The sequence below is a fragment of the Tribolium castaneum genome, chromosome 6, assembly GCF_031307605.1.
Source record: "Tribolium castaneum strain GA2 chromosome 6, icTriCast1.1, whole genome shotgun sequence".
NCBI lineage: Eukaryota > Metazoa > Arthropoda > Insecta > Coleoptera > Tenebrionidae > Tribolium > Tribolium castaneum.
In genome coordinates, this window is record NC_087399.1 from 6,200,552 (window position 1) to 6,218,515 (window position 17,964).

The window sequence follows — 17,964 nt, forward strand, 5'->3', positions numbered from 1 at the left end:
GTATATAATGTAGGTTTAGTCTGTTAAAAGTATATTTTACTAGATTCAAACAACTCACGGTCGCACGTTTGCACAAAAATCGGCGTGTGCTGTTAAATAGTACTTATATTTTACTCGATACGCGCGAATTTAAAAAAAAAGAATCTACAATTCCTTATAAACTTATAAATTTATCAGTTAGTTAAGCAACAAACAGTGCTCAAAAGTTGTTTTGTGAAAAAAATATGTAAAAAACTGTCGTTTGCCCCAAAATTCAAACATTTAAACATCTCATTAATCAATATTTTAATATTTTTAATTGAGTGACGGTTATTGAAGAAATTTTAAAAAATTCTAGGTAACTTTGTGTTACATTCGCAATATAACAAAATAGCACAAAGAATGTGTACGACAAAGAAACAAAAGCTCTGTAAATTTGTATCGTTCTACTCGGTTCTACTTCTGGATTTAAAAAAAAACTACTAAATTTACGCAAAAAATAAGTGCAGATTCATAATCTACACATAATACACAATGGTGGAAAGTTAGTTTGGCTATTGTAACTATTTATAAATATTCGATTTTGACACGTTAACAGTCCGGTAATGTTGATATTTTTCTCTAATTAAAGTTTATTTTTCGGCTTGACTAATTATGATAAACTGACGTTTTCATACAAGTTAAAAAATGTTAAGTACTAACACTCTAATAAATTATAAGTATACATATTTAATACCAAGTACTGAATTTATGTGATAATTATATTTTGTTGGAATTATGTTGGAATTTTATTTCCGTAATGGATATCGGGTCAGGGATAACTAGATCAAAATTTTGTAGTGGTTTTTAGTAGTGGCTAAGGTACTGCCAGTCCATGACAGCATCCAGTAGCGTAGAAGTGGCAGTACAGAAAGTGTTAATATGTGATTTCTGCGCGTTAATTTGTTAAAAAAAAATAATTCAATCTACCTACAACAGCAAAAAACAGAGGACCAAAAGAATCTAGCTTTTTTGAACGAAGCAAGAGAATATTTATAGTTCTAAAATAAAATTCTAAAATGACAACCGAATAAAATCTCGCCCGGTTGGTTTATCTGATGAATAAATTCTAATAGAAGTAGGAATAGTAAGTCACACCTTCATTTAACACAAAAATTAAGCGTTCGTATACTTATTGTGCCTTAATATCACGAAAAGCTCTAAATGCATGTAACAGTATTATGACGGTTTAAACGAGCATACTTGATGACGTAGTTCGCGCGCTATGCTGTTATTGGCTAAACGTAACCACAACCACATAACCTCTCATTTTTTGACTGTCACTTTGACAGTTGTGGCGGTGGTTAAACACGTGTGATAAAAAATGCCAAAATTCGACAAAAAACGCACCAGAAACCGCTTCAATCCCAGCTTTAGGGGAAAAACCAACCGACCGCAAGTCCACCGCGAATACCAGCACCAAAATCAATTGCGCGAAATCGATGTGGGAATTACCGAATTCATTAACACGTTTGAGGGTTTCTCTGGCGTGATCAAAGCCCGCTTTTCGGATTTTCAAGTCAATGAAATCGACCCCGACGGCCAAATTGCCAAACTAACAAACTTGGAAATCCCCAAGTTTGGGACAACCGTGGAAAAAGCCGATGCACCGGCTGATAGCCCCTTGTCCCAAATCCCGCAGGAGACATGGCTAGGTTTAAAGCAAATGCTTGACGAGGCGGAGCCGCCTTTGATCGAACTCGACGTCAGTGAAATGACAAAAGAGGATCGTACGGAAATTCACAAATCGTTGAAAAAGTACTTTGGAGGGAAAATTAGTGCAAATACTGAGACGAAAAACGATAAGAAATTTATGGTTTTTAAAAAACACGACGGTAAAATTGACAACCGCTCGAACTGGCCGAGTGATAAAGGGGAGTTTGTCCATTTCCTTGTGTATAAGGAATGTCTCGACACGTTAGACACCGCCTTAAGGATCGCCTCATGTTTAAAAATGCCCCCCGCACATTTTAGTTATGCCGGGGTTAAGGACCGAAGAGCGAAAACCACTCAATGGTTTTCGGTCAAAAGAGTCGAACCGTGGAAACTGATGGTAAAAACGCGACCAATTCGAAACGTAAAGATTGGTAATATCACTTTCAAAGACAAGCCGTTAAAACTAGGCGACTTGACCGGTAATAAATTCCGAATCGCGCTCAGAAATGTGACTGGGGACGACGATTTGATCGAAAAGTCGCTCAAAAGTCTCCAAGACAAGGGGTTTGTTAATTATTACGGGTTACAAAGGTTTGGGAACGATAAAGAAGTGCCCACGTTTTCGGTCGGGATACAACTTTTGTTGGGCAATTGGAAAGAGGTTTTTTCACATTATTTTTACGAAAAATTTTAATTGTGACCGCATTTTTCAGGCCTGTGATATTATTTTGAAACTAACAAAGTCAGACCAGCCCGATTTGGACGTCTCTAAAGCTAAGAAAGTATACGCTGAGACGGGCGACCCTGAAAAGGCTTTAGCTCAATTCGAGAGCAAAAATTCTTGTATCGAATATTTATTATTGTCAGGACTGAGCAAAGAACATAAAAATGACTACGTCAATGCTTTAGCGAGTGTAAGTATATAATAATTAAATTTCTGATCAACTTACTTGGCATAGACAATTATACCATTTATTATACAGGGTGAGTCATTGATATGGGCAAGCTCGATTACATCTACACCATCAATGATATCAAAATGAGTTAAAGATGATACATTGCAGTGTAACAGTGCAATCTTTTTTATCGTCCCACAGAATATAAAAAAATTGTTGCCAAATTGCACTATCCTTGGACTTTAATAATTCACAACATAAAGTGAAATTTTTTTCTTTATTTTTTATAGATTGTTTATGACCTTCCAAATTGCAAGGTTATAAGGGATAGCTTGTATTTAAATTTTGGACCTTTTTGGACTTTAAAAATCCATTTTTGCAATTTGCTTTAACCGTTTCTTAATTTTTTTCTACAATTTTGTGGGTCTGTAGAGATATTAAAAAATCACAGTGCGATTAGTTTTCGAGATATCAACTTGGGACCTTAAATGTGCGCAAACAACTGTCTGGAATATTATTTTTCGGCGGAAAAAAAATCATACTTTTACTACATTCTAACATCACCGTGCTGTAATGCATTTATTTTGGTAAACTTAGAAGGCCTATAAATAACTTGATTTTTTTTAATAGCACCTTTTGTATCTTATGAGTGTTATTCAGCGCTCTTAAATTTTTTCCCAAAGTTTGGGAAATAATCGGTTTTTTTAATGTAAAATCTCCTGGATATTAACGAAGCGTGCCATGAAAATTATAAATTCTGACATGATAACGTCAAAGTGGAATTTACTGTACATCACATTTTGAACTTATTGTCAAAATAAATTTAATAAAGTTAATTAATTATTCACCGTTTCTATTCTAATGTGTTATTATCAGTAGAACTCTACTGAACGCCTTTCTAATTCTTTCCTGCATGTTTTTTTCTGATAGTGACTTCGTTTCTTTTAATTATTATTTAATAATTTCTGAAAAATTGAAGTTTGTCTCCATAATGACGTCTGTATGGATTTTTTTTGACTCATTCCGGTATCACTGTAAATGTAAGTGAGCGTGCCCATTGGATCATTGGATTCACCATCCTGTATAATAAATTAATAATTCGTGTTTTCGTCCAGATACCGCGAAATACGAGACTCCTTTACATTCACTCGTTCCAAAGTTTGGTTTGGAATTTAATTGCGTCAAAACGAATTGAAAAATACGGCCTTAAGGTCGTCCCAGGCGACTTGATTCTTCTCGAAAATTTAAAAGAAAACTCGGAAGATGGTAATTGAAACTTTGGGCGAAATTATTTATTTAGTTAGTGGTATTACAGACGAGGATTGTGGCGAAAATAAAAAAGAGCCCGTGAAAGAACTAACCGATGAAGAGTGCGCCAATTATACAATTTATGACATTGTTTTACCACTGCCGGGTTACGACATTACATATCCGGAAAATATGAAAGACTGTTACAAGGAAATTTTAGAAAAATACGGCCTAACTTTAGAAATGACGAGACAAAAAGTACGGTGCGTAAAAATTTAATTTAAGTTACTTTAATAAGGATAAATGACCCCATTTTAGCACTTATACGTTAAGTGGAACTTATCGTAAATTAATGGGGCAAGTGCAGAACCTGTCGTGGAAAATAATGTACTATAACGACCCCAACGATAATTTAATTAGGTCAGATTTGGAAGAACTGAAAGGGGAGAAAGAACCCGCGAGTGTTGAAGGTATTTAAATAATTATTTATTTATTAAAAAAATGACCACAATTTTTGTCTTAGGAGGAAAATACAAAGCGCTGCTGCTAGATTTTTGCCTCGACTCATCTTCATATGCCACAATGGTGTTACGCGAAATTCTAAAAAGCGATACTTCGAGTAGCTCCCACGCGAAATTAAATAATTACCATGTGGCAACAGCAAAACCTGAGGAAAAAACGTGTGAGGAAAATGAGTTTTCGGATAAAGTTGGATTACTCAACGACTCACAAAAGTACGAAGCTTTCAAAAATATAGTCTTCAGTGAAGACGATACAAGTTTGAAACGAAAGTGTGAGGAGGAGAATGGGGAAAAGGCAAAGGTCGCGAAAACGTAACTACAGGAAACTTTTTTATCGGCTTGAAATAAAAACACTTTGAAACGTACAGAGGGGTTTATTTCATTTAATGACCTTTATGGCACTAAATCTTGTCAAATTTTCTTATAACTAGTCGAAGTACTTCTGCAACTCTCCCTTGTCGTACAAAGCTTTAACGTCGGAGCCGCCGCCCAGGCACTGTCCTTTAACAAACACTCTAGGGACCTAAAATCACCAATTAGTGCAATGTTTGGCCAAAATTGGTTAAAGTACAGTTTTGGCCCCCGTCAGTTCGCCCAAAATCCCCTGAATCTCCTCCCCATCGTCCCTCTTGTCCAACTCAATGGTTGTGAACGTCTTCTTGAGGTTGTTGAACACCTCCTTGGCCAACTTGCAGTAGGGGCAATAGGTTTTTGAGAAAATGACAACGGTGTCACTTTTGATCAAATCCTTGACCACTTCGACTTTAGGGGAAGACATGTCTATGGGCAATTTGGAACTAAAAACACCCATTACCTTGCTCAATAATGTAAACAAAGTCGTCGAGATTTGCCAATAAATTGTATTGAATAAAGCCACAAGTCCCATTTTTTAAGCACAAGCGACCGTGTGATATTAACTTACTGTTCAAGGTGTTTAATTTGACGTTGGAAAATTAAATATGCACGTGCTTACAAAGAAAACCTTCGCAAATGTTATTGAACTAAATTATAACCTCAAACATTCACTATTCACTCATCCGTGGAATTCGACACGTCACGAGGGCCAGTGGCCAGTACACCGGGCGTTGCGTCTAATATTAGGGGATTCACAGGAGAAATTTATTACAAATTTGGTAACGACGCGTTACAGAAATTATAAAATGCGACGTTATCGTCGGAACACACACTGTAAAGAGTTGAGTCGGGCTGATTCGGGTCAATACTCGTAAATTCGTCACTGGACCTTAAAAAACTCCTTACGACTCCTTACAAAAAACCAAGCAAATTCTTACTTAAAGACGAGATTAAAACAATCAGAATTTGTCGACGACTTGACTGTATAATCAGCTGTACTGTGGTGACCTTGCCCGTTGAAGGGTTGGGGCCCCATTTCTCTCAACTTCTCGAAAATGGGGGCCATTTGTTCGTCGTTTGTTTTGGCAACCTTTGCCGAAGGTCCATCGTCGCTTTCTAATTTCCGTTTCGTTGTCTCCTCTTGATTTATTGTTGTTAATGGTTTGACTTTGAAACCTTGCAAAACTAGTTTTTTGTACGCATGATATTTAGCGTGATTTAGCTGAATTGTTTTATAAGCTTCTTGAATACTCAGCGGTACTTTATCTAGCCTTAATTCTATTTTGTTCTAAAACACCAAAAAATGATCAGAAGAAAAAGGACCAAAAATTGTGTTACAGCTTCTAGGAGAAATAATGTCTCTTCGGGGCTCAAAATTTTCCCGTCTTTCGTTTGCGCACCGAAGCCTCCTTTCAAAGAACCGGTTACTTTGGTCACTTGGGCCACATTTCGATTAGGGAGCCATTCAGCCACACTTCTAGCAACTCTGAGCGCTTTTATTGAAAAAACAAGAATTCAAGTTGAGCCAAATTACCTTCTTTCAACACGTGTGTGTCTTAAAACAGTCTCTATTCCCGAAAGACAGCGATTTTTTCGCCCCTCTTCATCGTCACTCAAAGGAGACAAAAATAATTTCGCACCGAACGATTCCGTCTTAACTACTGGATTATTGTGGTCGTGAAAGTACTTTTCCACCGTGTCTTTCAAACTCATGACAAATCCCCGAATAAATAAACCAACTTTAAACAAACCCTAAGCAAACATTTTAAGGTTAGGATCCATTGTACCGGGCGTTGCGTCATATTTTATTTTTTAAACCATTATTAAGCATAAAATCAAAAGTAAAACCATAAATTGTGGTCCCCAGAAACAGCCATATGGTCCAAAATTCGTATTTCGCTTCTTAAATTAATTTTTTTTTCTTGGAAAGAGAGGGCCGGCTCCTTAGCCACTTCCACGTTTGTTGACACTTTCCAGAAAAGCTATTTCGAGGTTAGGCTATCAAGGGTCAACGGAAAAATGGAACAATCTTGCCCCAAATTAAGTCAGTGATAAAAATAAACGTGAAAGCAACATGCCTGGCCCGAAAGCGTGCAAAAAAACACGCAAAGAATGGCATTTGACACGTAAGTCAGTTTTATAACGTTTTATCTCTTACAGTTAAAAGACGAGTTTTTAAATAATGATTAAGAGCTATATTTTCATGTTTTGTGAGGAATTGTGCCCAATTGTATTTAAATGTGTGACCTATAGCTGCGTTTTCGTGCCAAGAGTCACTAGTGGTGATTTTGGTTTTGTTAGATTGGTCCAAATTACAGTTTTCTGTAATCCTGTTGCAGATTGATGACTGGTTCAAATGCCTCGATGGCCTGATGGAAATACTAATCTCGAAGAAGGTTGTTTTAGCTTTAATTATCCTAGCTGCCATATCTTTTTATATCAGTTATACATTCAACACTTGTCTAGTCAGTAGCATAGCCAAAGCGTTGCCGAAAGTGAGTACTTCCCCGGGGCCAATAAAGTGTGTTACGAGGGTGTTTCAGTGGCGCCACCACCCGGTAGTCCCCAACGACACCCCAATCATCCACTACCACACCTCCGTTCGTGTCGTCCCCCTCCTCGAAAGTAACGAATCAGACATATCGCCGAAATACAAGTTTTTCCGCGAACAGGGTCTGCGCCCCATGCGCCAACTTCCAAGTGCTTTAATAATCGGAGTGAAGAAAGGGGGCACTAGGGCCCTCCTCGAGTTCATCCGCATCCATCCGGATGTGCGTGCCGCCGGCAGCGAGGTGCATTTCTTCGATAAAAACTACCCTCGGGGCTTCCAGTGGTACCGCCAACGCATGCCCCCAACACTCGAGGGCCAACTCACCATCGAAAAAACACCGTCGTATTTTATAACCAAGGAAGCGCCGAGACGTGTACAACATATGAATCCCTCCACTAAACTTTTAGTAGTAGTTAGAGATCCGGTCACTAGGGCTATCTCCGATTACACGCAAGCGATTTCGAAAAAACCCGACATGAAACCCTTTGATCAGCTTGTTTTTATTAATAGTACGATCGGGTGCATTGTTGATACTTCCTGGGGGCCCGTTAAATTGGGGCTCTATTCCCGATACTTGTCCAGGTGGTTGAAGTATTTTCCGTTGTCACAGTTTTTGTTCATAAGTGGGGAACGGTTAGTTGTGGATCCGGCGATTGAGTTGAAAAGGGTTCAGGATTTTTTAGGGCTCAAGCGAGTGGTTTCCGAGAGACACTTTTATTTTAATTCAACCAAAGGGTTTCCCTGTTTGTTTAAAAGTGAAGGGCATAGCACCCCGCACTGTTTGGGGAAAACCAAAGGGCGGAATCATCCCTATATTGACCCCATCGTTATCCAAAGATTGAGGGATTTTTACAGACCCTTTAATAATAGGTTTTACCAAATGACCGGAATTAATTTCGGTTGGGCTTGAATAATAATACACACGAAAAGTATTGCTAGACCAATGTCAATTTACGTAACATATACCTCTGATATCAAGTTATTTTGTTTTTGTTTTGTTTTAACCCAAATATCACATTTATTATTACGCTTTTTTGTTATTGCGATTTTTGGACGTTTTGTTTTTATTATTTTGTACAAAGTATACACAGCAGACATAATCAAATATGTAGATATTGTTCTCGACTTTTGTCGCACTTTTTTATAACCAAAGTTTTATTCTTACCGAATAATTTATTGTAGTTTCGGAGTTTTAATAAAAAATCAACAAGTAAGTCTCGTATTACTTCCCGCCCTCACGTTAAATTCCGTCCTTTTTCCAATTCCTATTAATAAAATATTCCGTTTATAATTAATATTATTATTAAAACACCAGTTTAAATACGGAGTACTATAGCTTAGGAGACGAAACAATCTAGAAAATCGCAGGATTTTCTGAACCCAAAAAAATAGTGTCGACGCCAAATTGTTTACATTAATTTAAATACAGCCAAGTCACTAATTACTTGGAAAAAGAATAAAAAAATGTTAAGCTTTGCACTCTTAACAGATTGAGAAAGACTTTTAAAATTTTCATAAGAAACATGAAAAAAATTATTTAAAATTTGCGCTTCGTTCGTTGAATTTTTCAAGACGCTGGGAATACGGTTAAATATACAAGAAAAATGTCAGAAAGAAAGCTGAAGGTCAGCTTTATTTTTTTAAATATATTTTACAACAAAACTTTTGCATTACGAGTATATTTATGTCTTACTATTGAGAATTTAATGCTCTATATGCCTTGTATTTTTTTCTACTCGTAAATATCTGCAAGTTAGTCATTCTAAAAGATACACAGTTAAAACAAAACCACTTTTCAATAATTTGTTTATAAGTATAAAAGTAATAAAAAAATTACAAACAAAATTCCCACTTATCTTCGTTTCGTGTTGTCTGATTTATTTTACCCTCTTTCTTCTGTGTAAAATTCAAACGAATTTTTTACTAATTCCCTTAATTAGTCCAAGCATTAGCTTCCAAACTTTGTACAGAATAATTTCTTATTACTTATTACTCATAATTACTTATGCGTGATGAGAATTTTTTACTGGGTTAGACAACGGTACCTAATGTGACTTGTGACACTTCCAAAAATGTGGACAGGGGTACCAACAACGGCTTTAATTTTGATGAAGAGAAAGAAGAGGCGATGATTCGGTTCAAAGCATCGCAATAATTGAGCAAAATCTGATGATGGGCTATGTTTTTCTCAAGTAAATTAAATTAGTTTCGCGAAATTGGTTCCGGTTAATTACCGACATGCGGTTTCGTTTTGGCCACGAAAAATACCACCAAATTTTGGTAAAATTAGGCAGTGGGACGCACTCAAGCCTTGCGAGTTGTTTCAGAAGTCTGTGACAACTTCTCGGGGAATCCCACGTAATGTTGGCCAAAAATCCATTACAATGACTTCATTATCACTTGATCTTTTATCTATAGTTGGCGTAGAGTGACAGATAAGTCACTAGAAACAACTGAAAGTGTACCCTATTTAGTTTTTTACAGCTGGCGCTGTTCATGGCGATCGTGTTTTGTTCGATTAAATCAAACGGTATGGTGAATTATGCCAAATGAAGAAAAAAACAACGCTCAGCATAACATATATAAGTTTTTTTAATTGTAGTGTTTTTGGCGTTAATTGGGTACAAAATGTACCATTTTAAAACGGAAGTGCTTCATTTTAAGTGTTTTAGTGTTGACATTGTTACGAGAGTCGAGTGAGGAGTTAATTTAATTATTCTGTACAAAGTTTGGAAACTAATGCTTGGACTAATTAAGGGAATTAGTAAAAAATTCGTTTGAATTTTACACAGAAGAAAGAGGGTAAAATAAATCAGACAACACGAAACGAAGATAAGTGGGAATTTTGTTTGTAATTTTTTTATTACTTTTATACTTATAAACAAATTATTGAAAAGTGGTTTTGTTTTAACTGTGTATCTTTTAGAATGACTAACTTACAGATATTTACGAGTAGAAAAAAATACAAGGCATATAGAGCATTAAATTCTCAATAGTAAGACATAAATATACTCGTAATGCAAAAGTTTCATTGTAAAATATATTTAAAAAATAAAGCTGACTTTTTTAAAGAACATTTAATTCTCTACAACTTTCTGACATTTTTCTTGTATCTTTAACTGTATTCGCAGCGTCTTGAAAAATTCAACGAACGAAGCGCAAATTTTAAATAATTTTTTTCATGTTTCTTATGAAAATTTTAAAAGTCTACTCTACTCGCATACAACGTGTAATTAGAAATGTTAATATGCAATTAAGTAATTAAAAAAATGTCATTTAAACACGACGTTATTTATGGCTCAAACTAGCGGAAATTTTTAATTAGGACGATTGTATGTTATGCACCGATTAAATTCGGTTATAATTCATGATAATAAAATGCTTATCTTTCCTCAAAAGCGTGGAAAAATCTGCAAACAATGTGACGGTACATTGCTGGAAATTGTTTTAAGGCAGGTTAGGTCAACTCACACCGCATTGCATTTTTAAGCTCATTGTAATCACCAGATTAACACATTAAAATTCTTATCTATTGTAATGAGATTAAGCAATTTGTAACGTTGTGGAGACTGAAACGAAGCGGAAATACCGTATGGAGCGAATTACAATGTTTCCTGTTTTCAAAATTCCTGACACATGAAAAAAACAATCAACACATACCTGGACCAGGGTTCCAACTTTGGTGTCACCACACAATTTCACTTAAAATCACTTTGTCCTTAAATAATCATTAATCACACAATTTCAGTGAAAAATCGGCGATTTTTCTTAACCCCAATAGCCATTTTGAAAAATCTAGTAACTTTACTGTGTGGCACCCCTGGATTTTGAAATTTACCGCCCCCTCACTAAAATAATTGCATTTAACGTTTATTTCTCAATAAATACATCAATAAATAAATAAATAAAACAAAATTTAATCAAGGGTAGAAATTCTGCAAGGCGTCTCCATACAGCGCGTTGTAGGAATCCCTCAAGACCGAGATTTTATCCGGCTTCCCATTGAAGGTAAACTGCCCATCCAGCTTATGTACCATCGAGTCCACCGGTCGTTTCGTGGGTGTGGGTTCCTCGAACCCATCGCTGTCCCACTGGTAAATGGTCGATGGTTTACCATTCGCCACGAAACTCAAGGGAAGGCTCACGAAAGGCGAGACCGGGGGCGGTGGAGGCGGCGGCTGGGACACGTACCCCAACCCTGGGACGTACACATATGGTTGTGGTGGCAGTCGGATGTAATAAATGGGCGAGTTGTAGATGGGTTTGCCCTTGGGGATGGTCCGGCTTATGTCATTTTCCACAGCCATCGTGATGTCGTAGTCTTCGGGGAGGTAGTCGAAGTAGGCGAGGGTTTTGGGGTCGCGGGGCATGGGGTAGGCATGGGGGGCGAGGATGAACAGGGTCAGGGGAATGAGAAAAGACATCTGAAAATAACACTAGTTCACATTTTTTTTCTTTTACCAAGAGAAAATTAATATATACATATTTTGTTTTTTTTAATATATCCACCAAAAGTTTTTGATTTGTGTTTGGTGTCTAGTTTGGAATTCGTTATTTTTGTGATACACTACTTATTAAACATTTTATTTGCTTTAAAATATCATCAGGTGAATGCAAATTAAGTCCAAACAACTTTTTTATGTTTGCGTTTAAATTATCCTAATAAAACCCAATAAAAACGATGAACACGGTGAACGTTTCCATCAAGATTGAAAGTTTTATAAGAGACATATTAAGGTTTTTGGGATAAAAATATCTTATTCGTTTACTACTAGTCTACATTAAGATAAACTGACCCTATAGTACAAAAGTAAAAACGAGCAAAAATTGTCAAATGTTGATATTTTATAATGAATATTTAAAAAACTTGGCGTCATAATTTTTTTTCGACGTCAGTATCAGACTTAGAGTTAATTATTCAACATTGATTTCACTATTTGGTAAAAAACGTTGTGTGTAATTATTGAATTAGCGGGGGATTCCCTAACATTTGGCAAGCTGCGTTTTATTATTTACAAAGCTCTCATCAAATCGAGAGAAACTGTTCGAATTCCGACGAAACTCTCGAGCCAAAGCACGTACTCAACCCAAATTTTTGTTGCGCTCGATGAAGAAATTTTTGATTTATTGCTTTAGTCTCGGGATTAGAATGTTGGTCGCACTGGGAAAAATTATTATTAAGTGTCATTAGGTGGCTTTGTGATGGTCCGAATGAGGTCACAGAGCATTTTACATGACTTTTTAAGACTTTTACGTGACTTTCTTTTGCTCTAATTTGTTATCACTATCTACAATGATTAAAGTTGATAACTGACAAAAACGTAGTATTATTTTATAGTTTGTTTCGACGTCAAGGCTATAACTTTTTTTCTGGTGCACAATTCGTAGAAAAATTTCTCTTTGCCATCTTAGTTAGATTTAATGAAGTTTGTATTTCACAAAGGTAATAAAAGATCTGCTATAAAATCATTCAGCTCTTCGTAAAATGAGTGAAATTTTGTTAAAAGAAATGATCTACTTCAATTGTAGCGCAGCATAACCACAAAATTAAATTTGGCTGCACAATAAGGCAAAAAATTCACACACCTGTTTACAAGAAAGGAAGAGCGAAGCCAATTTTTCCTTATTTAAATGGAAGCTAAATAACAGCCATTCCCATTTTAACGGACGGGACAGCTTTGATTTTATTTTCAGTTTTTATGAACCTACAATTTGAAGTGATTTGAAATAGGAGCAGGAAAAAAATACAAATTGATGACGGACGGGACACAAAAAACACATAACATTTAAAAGGCACTAATTCCAACAATAATTATTTCTGAAGTAAAATGTAGAACTTGAAGCTTTTGAAACACATGACGGACGGGACAAATAATCTTGTGTGAAATACTTTCAGAGAAGTTTTAATTATTAAAGACTTTAACCATATCAAAATTAGACAGTGGAAATTAAAATTTCTTGGGCTTATTTAGCTACGTAAGAAATAAGAACATTTATGTTTGCAATAACGGACGGGACAGAAAAAGTTACGGAGCAAAAAAATATTACTAATCAATTTATTTAACGATTTCCATTTTCTAAACTACCAGAAACTAAAAAAACATTCTCTAATTACTTCAATTAAATGATTATCCTCTCCCATTTTAAATCCACAACAAAAAACTCTTTTGTCGCAAAATACATTAAATAAACCGAAACTTTACTAAAACTATTTTGATATTTTTTTTTGAAAAACCTTTTAATCATGAGATGCTTCTCAACTCATTCAAGTGTTGTAAAAAACTATAAAAAATAATTGCACTAATAAAAATCCGAGCAAGAATTATATTTTTTCGTAGTAAATCGTAAAATCTGACAGCATGACTTTATTAATCTTCTATGCTTCGTTTGGTGATTTAATTTAGATATATTTCACTTAATTTTGCGCTTTTTTAATGACAGACTTAAATGAATTGACTTAAATTAAATTAAAAGTGAATGGATTTTTGTTATTTTTTGACTTGTTTGTCGACCCAAACTGCTCCTTTAATTGTAATAATTAGAAAAATAAACTGTTTTTGCGGCAACTAATGAACGAGTAACAGTAATTTTTGCTGGAATTACCAGATTTGAGGCAGTTTAAAACTATGTTACTTTTTTCGAATTTTGTTTCGTCTATTGGACCGGAATTTGGCAAAAAAGTTTCCGCTCGGTCGGGCGCCAATTAAAAGCCACTCAATCATACCTTAAACCGGTCGCAACTTACCTTTTTTGCTCTTATTTGAATATCTTCTGCGGTCGGCCTTGCCCGACCTTGCCTTAACGGTGAAAAATTGGGATCACTGTTCTAACCACCACTGCAACTTCACACGTATCTCGTCGAACTAAATCGCGAATTTAAGCCGCTTTGAAGTAAACACCGTGTATTTCTTTAAAGCACACACTCATGGTGGGGGAAAAACCGGAACTTTCGTCGCTTGAAAAAAGGCACGTCCGATATTGAAAATCGTCTTTATTTAATTTTACGCCTGCGTGATTTACGCTCAATTATGGTTTCACTCGGAATTATGGACTGTTCAAATGGGAGTAGTTAGTAGGCTATGAAAGGAATATTTTAGGTAAATCAGGTAAAAATTTGAGAAAAAACTAGGTGCTCCCGATTAGCATCACGATGCAACGTTTTATCATTTTTAATTGCGAGAACAAGTAGGCCGCGTATGAAATAACTGCACATTACTATAGTTATCATAATTTATTGCAATAATTTCGCATTTCGCTCAGTTTGCTTTGGCTACTTTCAGTTTCAATATGCAAACTATTGGCCAGTGGGCCGGGGTGGGGGTGACCTTCAAATAATCTCCAATCAGATCGAAGGGAGTTTTACCCCCACCATGCGCCAGACACTCCCTCGGGACCTGTCACCCTCAACGCCACTCTTTAAAATATATCAATAGAACAATAAAAAAAACACCAAATAATTACACTAATTTTGCATTTTTTGTTTTAGCTCTTCTATCAGTTAAAAAATTTCGGTAAAATATCAACAAATTAGATCGAAATTGATGAGAATTTGCCGATTTCACTCGAATTAGCTCGTTCCTAAACGAAATTTTATCGAAAATAAGCAAAAAAAAAAACTAAAAATGACGAAGACAATATTATTTATACATTTTTCAAGCCTTTGAATGCGTTTTTTGAATTAAAATCACAGATATCAACAAAATAACAGAAAAATCACAAAATTAAATCGCTATAATAATTACACTAATTTTGCATTTTTCCCGTGTTTTAGCTCTCTTATCAAAAAAAAGTAGGCCGCGTATGAAATAACTGCACATTACTATAGTAATCATAATTTATTGCAACAATTTCGCATTTCGTTCAGTTGGCTTTGGCTACTTTCAATTTCACTATTCAAACTATTGGCCAGTAGGCCGGGAGTGGGGGGTGACCATCAAATAATCTCCAATCAGATCGAAGGGAGTTTTACCCCCACCATGCGCCAGACACTCCCTCGGGACCTGTCACCCTCAACGCCACTCTTTAAAATATATCAATAGAACAATAAAAAAAACACCAAATAATTACACTAATTTTGCATTTTTTGTTTTAGCTCTTCTATCAGTTAAAAAATTTCGGTAAAATATCAACAAATTAGATCGAAATTGATGAGAATTTGCCGATTTCACTCGAATTAGCTCGTTCCTAAACGAAATTTTATCGAAAATAAGCAAAAAAAACTAAAAATGACGAAGACAATATTATTTATACATTTTTCAAGCCTTTGAGTGCACTTTTTGAATTAAAATCACAGATATCAACAAAATAACAGAAAAATCACAAAATTAAATCGCTATAATAATTACACTAATTTTGCATTTTTCCCGTGTTTTAGCTCTCTTATCAAAAAAAAGTAGGCCGCGTATGAAATAACTGCACATTACTATAGTAATCATAATTTATTGCAATAATTTCGCATTTCGTTCAGTTGGCTTTGGCTACTTTCAATTTCACTATTCAAACTATTGGCCAGTAGGCCGGGAGTGGGGGTGACCTTCAAATAATCGCCAATCAGATCGGAGGGATTTTTACCCCCACCATGCGCCAGACACTCCCTCGGGACCTGTCACCCTCAACGCCACTCTTTAAAATATATCAATAAAACAATAAAAAAACACCAAATGATTACACTAATTTTGCATTTTTCGTTTTAGCTCTTCTATCAGTTAAAAAATTTCGGTAAAATATCAACAAATTAGATCGAAATTGATGAGAATTTGCCGATTTCACTCGAATTAGCTCGTTCCTAAACGAAATTTTATCGAAAATAAGCAAAAAAAAAAACTAAAAATGACGAAGACAATATTATTTATACATTTTTCAAGCCTTTGAATGCGTTTTTTGAATTAAAATCACAGATATCAACAAAATAACAGAAAAATCACAAAATTAAATCGCTATAATAATTACACTAATTTTGCATTTTTCCCGTGTTTTAGCTCTCTTATCAAAAAAAAGTAGGCCGCGTATGAAATAACTGCACATTACTATAGTAATCATAATTTATTGCAACAATTTCGCATTTCGTTCAGTTGGCTTTGGCTACTTTCAATTTCACTATTCAAACTATTGGCCAGTAGGCCGGGAGTGGGGGGTGACCATCAAATAATCTCCAATCAGATCGAAGGGAGTTTTACCCCCACCATGCGCCAGACACTCCCTCGGGACCTGTCACCCTCAACGCCACTCTTTAAAATATATCAATAGAACAATAAAAAAAACACCAAATAATTACACTAATTTTGCATTTTTTGTTTTAGCTCTTCTATCAGTTAAAAAATTTCGGTAAAATATCAACAAATTAGATCGAAATTGATGAGAATTTGCCGATTTCACTCGAATTAGCTCGTTCCTAAACGAAATTTTATCCAAAATAAGCAAAAAAAAAACTAAAAATGACGAAGACAATATTATTTATACATTTTTCAAGCCTTTGAGTGCATTTTTTGAATTAAAATCACAGATATCAACAAAATAACAGAAAAATCACAAAATTAAATCGCTAAAATAATTACACTAACTTTGCATTTTTCCCGTGTTTTAGCTCTCTTATCAAAGAAAAGTAGGCCGCGTATGAAATAACTGCACATTACTATAGTAATCATAATTTATTGCAATAATTTCGCATTTCGTTCAGTTGGCTTTGGCTACTTTCAATTTCACTATTCAAACTATTGGCCAGTAGGCCGGGAGTGGGGGTGACCATCAAATAATCTCCAATCAGATCGAAGGGGGTTTTACCCCCACCATGCGCCAGACACTCCCTCGGGACCTGTCACCCTCAACGCCACTCTTTAAAATATATCAATAGAACATTAAAAAAAACACCAAATAATTACACTAATTTTGCATTTTTTGTTTTAGCTCTTCTATCAGTTAAAAAATTTCGGTAAAATATCAACAAATTAGATCGAAATTGATGAGAATTTGCCGATTTCACTCGAATTAGCTCGTTCCTAAACGAAATTTTATCGAAAATAAGCAAAAAAAACTAAAAATGACGAAGACAATATTATTTATACATTTTTCAAGCATTTGAATGCGTTTTTGGAATTAAAATCACAGATATCAACAAAATAACAGAAAAATCACAAAATTAAGTCGCTATAATAATTACACTAATTTTGCATTTTTCCCGTGTTTTAGCTCTCTTATCAAAAAAAAGTAGGCCGCGTATGAAATAACTGCACATTACTATAGTAATCATAATTTATTGCAATAATTTCGCATTTCGTTCAGTTGGCTTTGGCTACTTTCAATTTCACTATTCAAACTATTGGCCAGTAGGCCGGGAGTGGGGGTGACCTTCAAATAATCGCCAATCAGATCGGAGGGATTTTTACCCCCACCATGCGCCAGACACTCCCTCGGGACCTGTCACCCTCAACGCCACTCTTTAAAATATATCAATAAAACAATAAAAAAACACCAAATGATTACACTAATTTTGCATTTTTCGTTTTAGCTCTTCTATCAGTTAAAAAATTTCGGTAAAATATCAACAAATTAGATCGAAATTGATGAGAATTTGCCGATTTCACTCGAATTAGCTCGTTCCTAAACGAAATTTTATTGAAAATAAGCAAAAAAAACTAAAAATGACGAAGACAATATTATTTATACATTTTTCAAGCCTTTGAATGCGTTTTTTGAATTAAAATCACAGATATCAACAAAATAA

The 17,964-nt window shown here is 35.3% G+C and overlaps 3 protein-coding genes across 8 annotated transcripts; 2 read left to right on the forward strand and 1 right to left on the reverse strand.

Annotated features, from left to right (window-relative positions):
• Positions 1–1,261: 1,261 nt before the first annotated feature.
• Pus7 (Pseudouridine synthase 7) lies at positions 1,262–4,704 on the forward strand. The gene is made up of 6 exons (XM_968856.5): positions 1,262–2,335; positions 2,388–2,588; positions 3,686–3,836; positions 3,886–4,081; positions 4,137–4,288; positions 4,342–4,704. The coding sequence occupies exons 1-6, from the start codon at positions 1,343–1,345 to the stop codon at positions 4,653–4,655; spliced, it is 2,007 nt and encodes a 668-aa protein (XP_973949.1). The 5' UTR covers positions 1,262–1,342; the 3' UTR covers positions 4,656–4,704.
• LOC103313951 (uncharacterized) lies at positions 4,694–15,531 on the reverse strand. 5 transcript variants are annotated; one of them, XM_008198574.3, is made up of 6 exons: positions 6,228–6,369; positions 6,032–6,179; positions 5,632–5,981; positions 5,262–5,582; positions 4,911–5,153; positions 4,694–4,862 (listed from the first exon to the last, which is right to left on the reverse strand). In XM_008198574.3, exons 5-6 carry the CDS (start codon positions 5,148–5,150, stop codon positions 4,767–4,769), a joined length of 336 nt encoding a protein of 111 aa, XP_008196796.1. In that variant the 5' UTR covers positions 5,151–5,153; positions 5,262–5,582; positions 5,632–5,981; positions 6,032–6,179; positions 6,228–6,369; the 3' UTR covers positions 4,694–4,766. The 5 variants fall into 5 exon arrangements, 4 of the variants coding, with proteins under 4 accessions (XP_008196796.1, XP_015838214.1, XP_064213673.1 ...); XM_064357603.1 differs by lacking the exons at positions 4,694–4,862; positions 4,911–5,153 and adding an exon at positions 10,905–11,019 and having other exon boundaries at positions 5,445–5,582; positions 6,228–6,445; XM_064357602.1 differs by lacking the exons at positions 4,694–4,862; positions 4,911–5,153 and having other exon boundaries at positions 5,445–5,582; positions 6,228–6,545.
• On the forward strand, positions 6,659–8,458 carry Hs3st-B (Heparan sulfate 3-O sulfotransferase-B). 2 transcript variants are annotated; one of them, XM_008198571.3, is made up of 3 exons: positions 6,659–6,819; positions 7,033–7,188; positions 7,237–8,458. In XM_008198571.3, the coding sequence occupies exons 2-3, from the start codon at positions 7,066–7,068 to the stop codon at positions 8,152–8,154; spliced, it is 1,041 nt and encodes a 346-aa protein (XP_008196793.1). In that variant the 5' UTR covers positions 6,659–6,819; positions 7,033–7,065; the 3' UTR covers positions 8,155–8,458. The 2 variants fall into 2 exon arrangements, with proteins under 2 accessions (XP_008196793.1, XP_015838213.1); XM_015982727.2 differs by lacking the exon at positions 6,659–6,819 and adding an exon at positions 6,856–6,975.
• Positions 15,532–17,964: the final 2,433 nt, after the last annotated feature.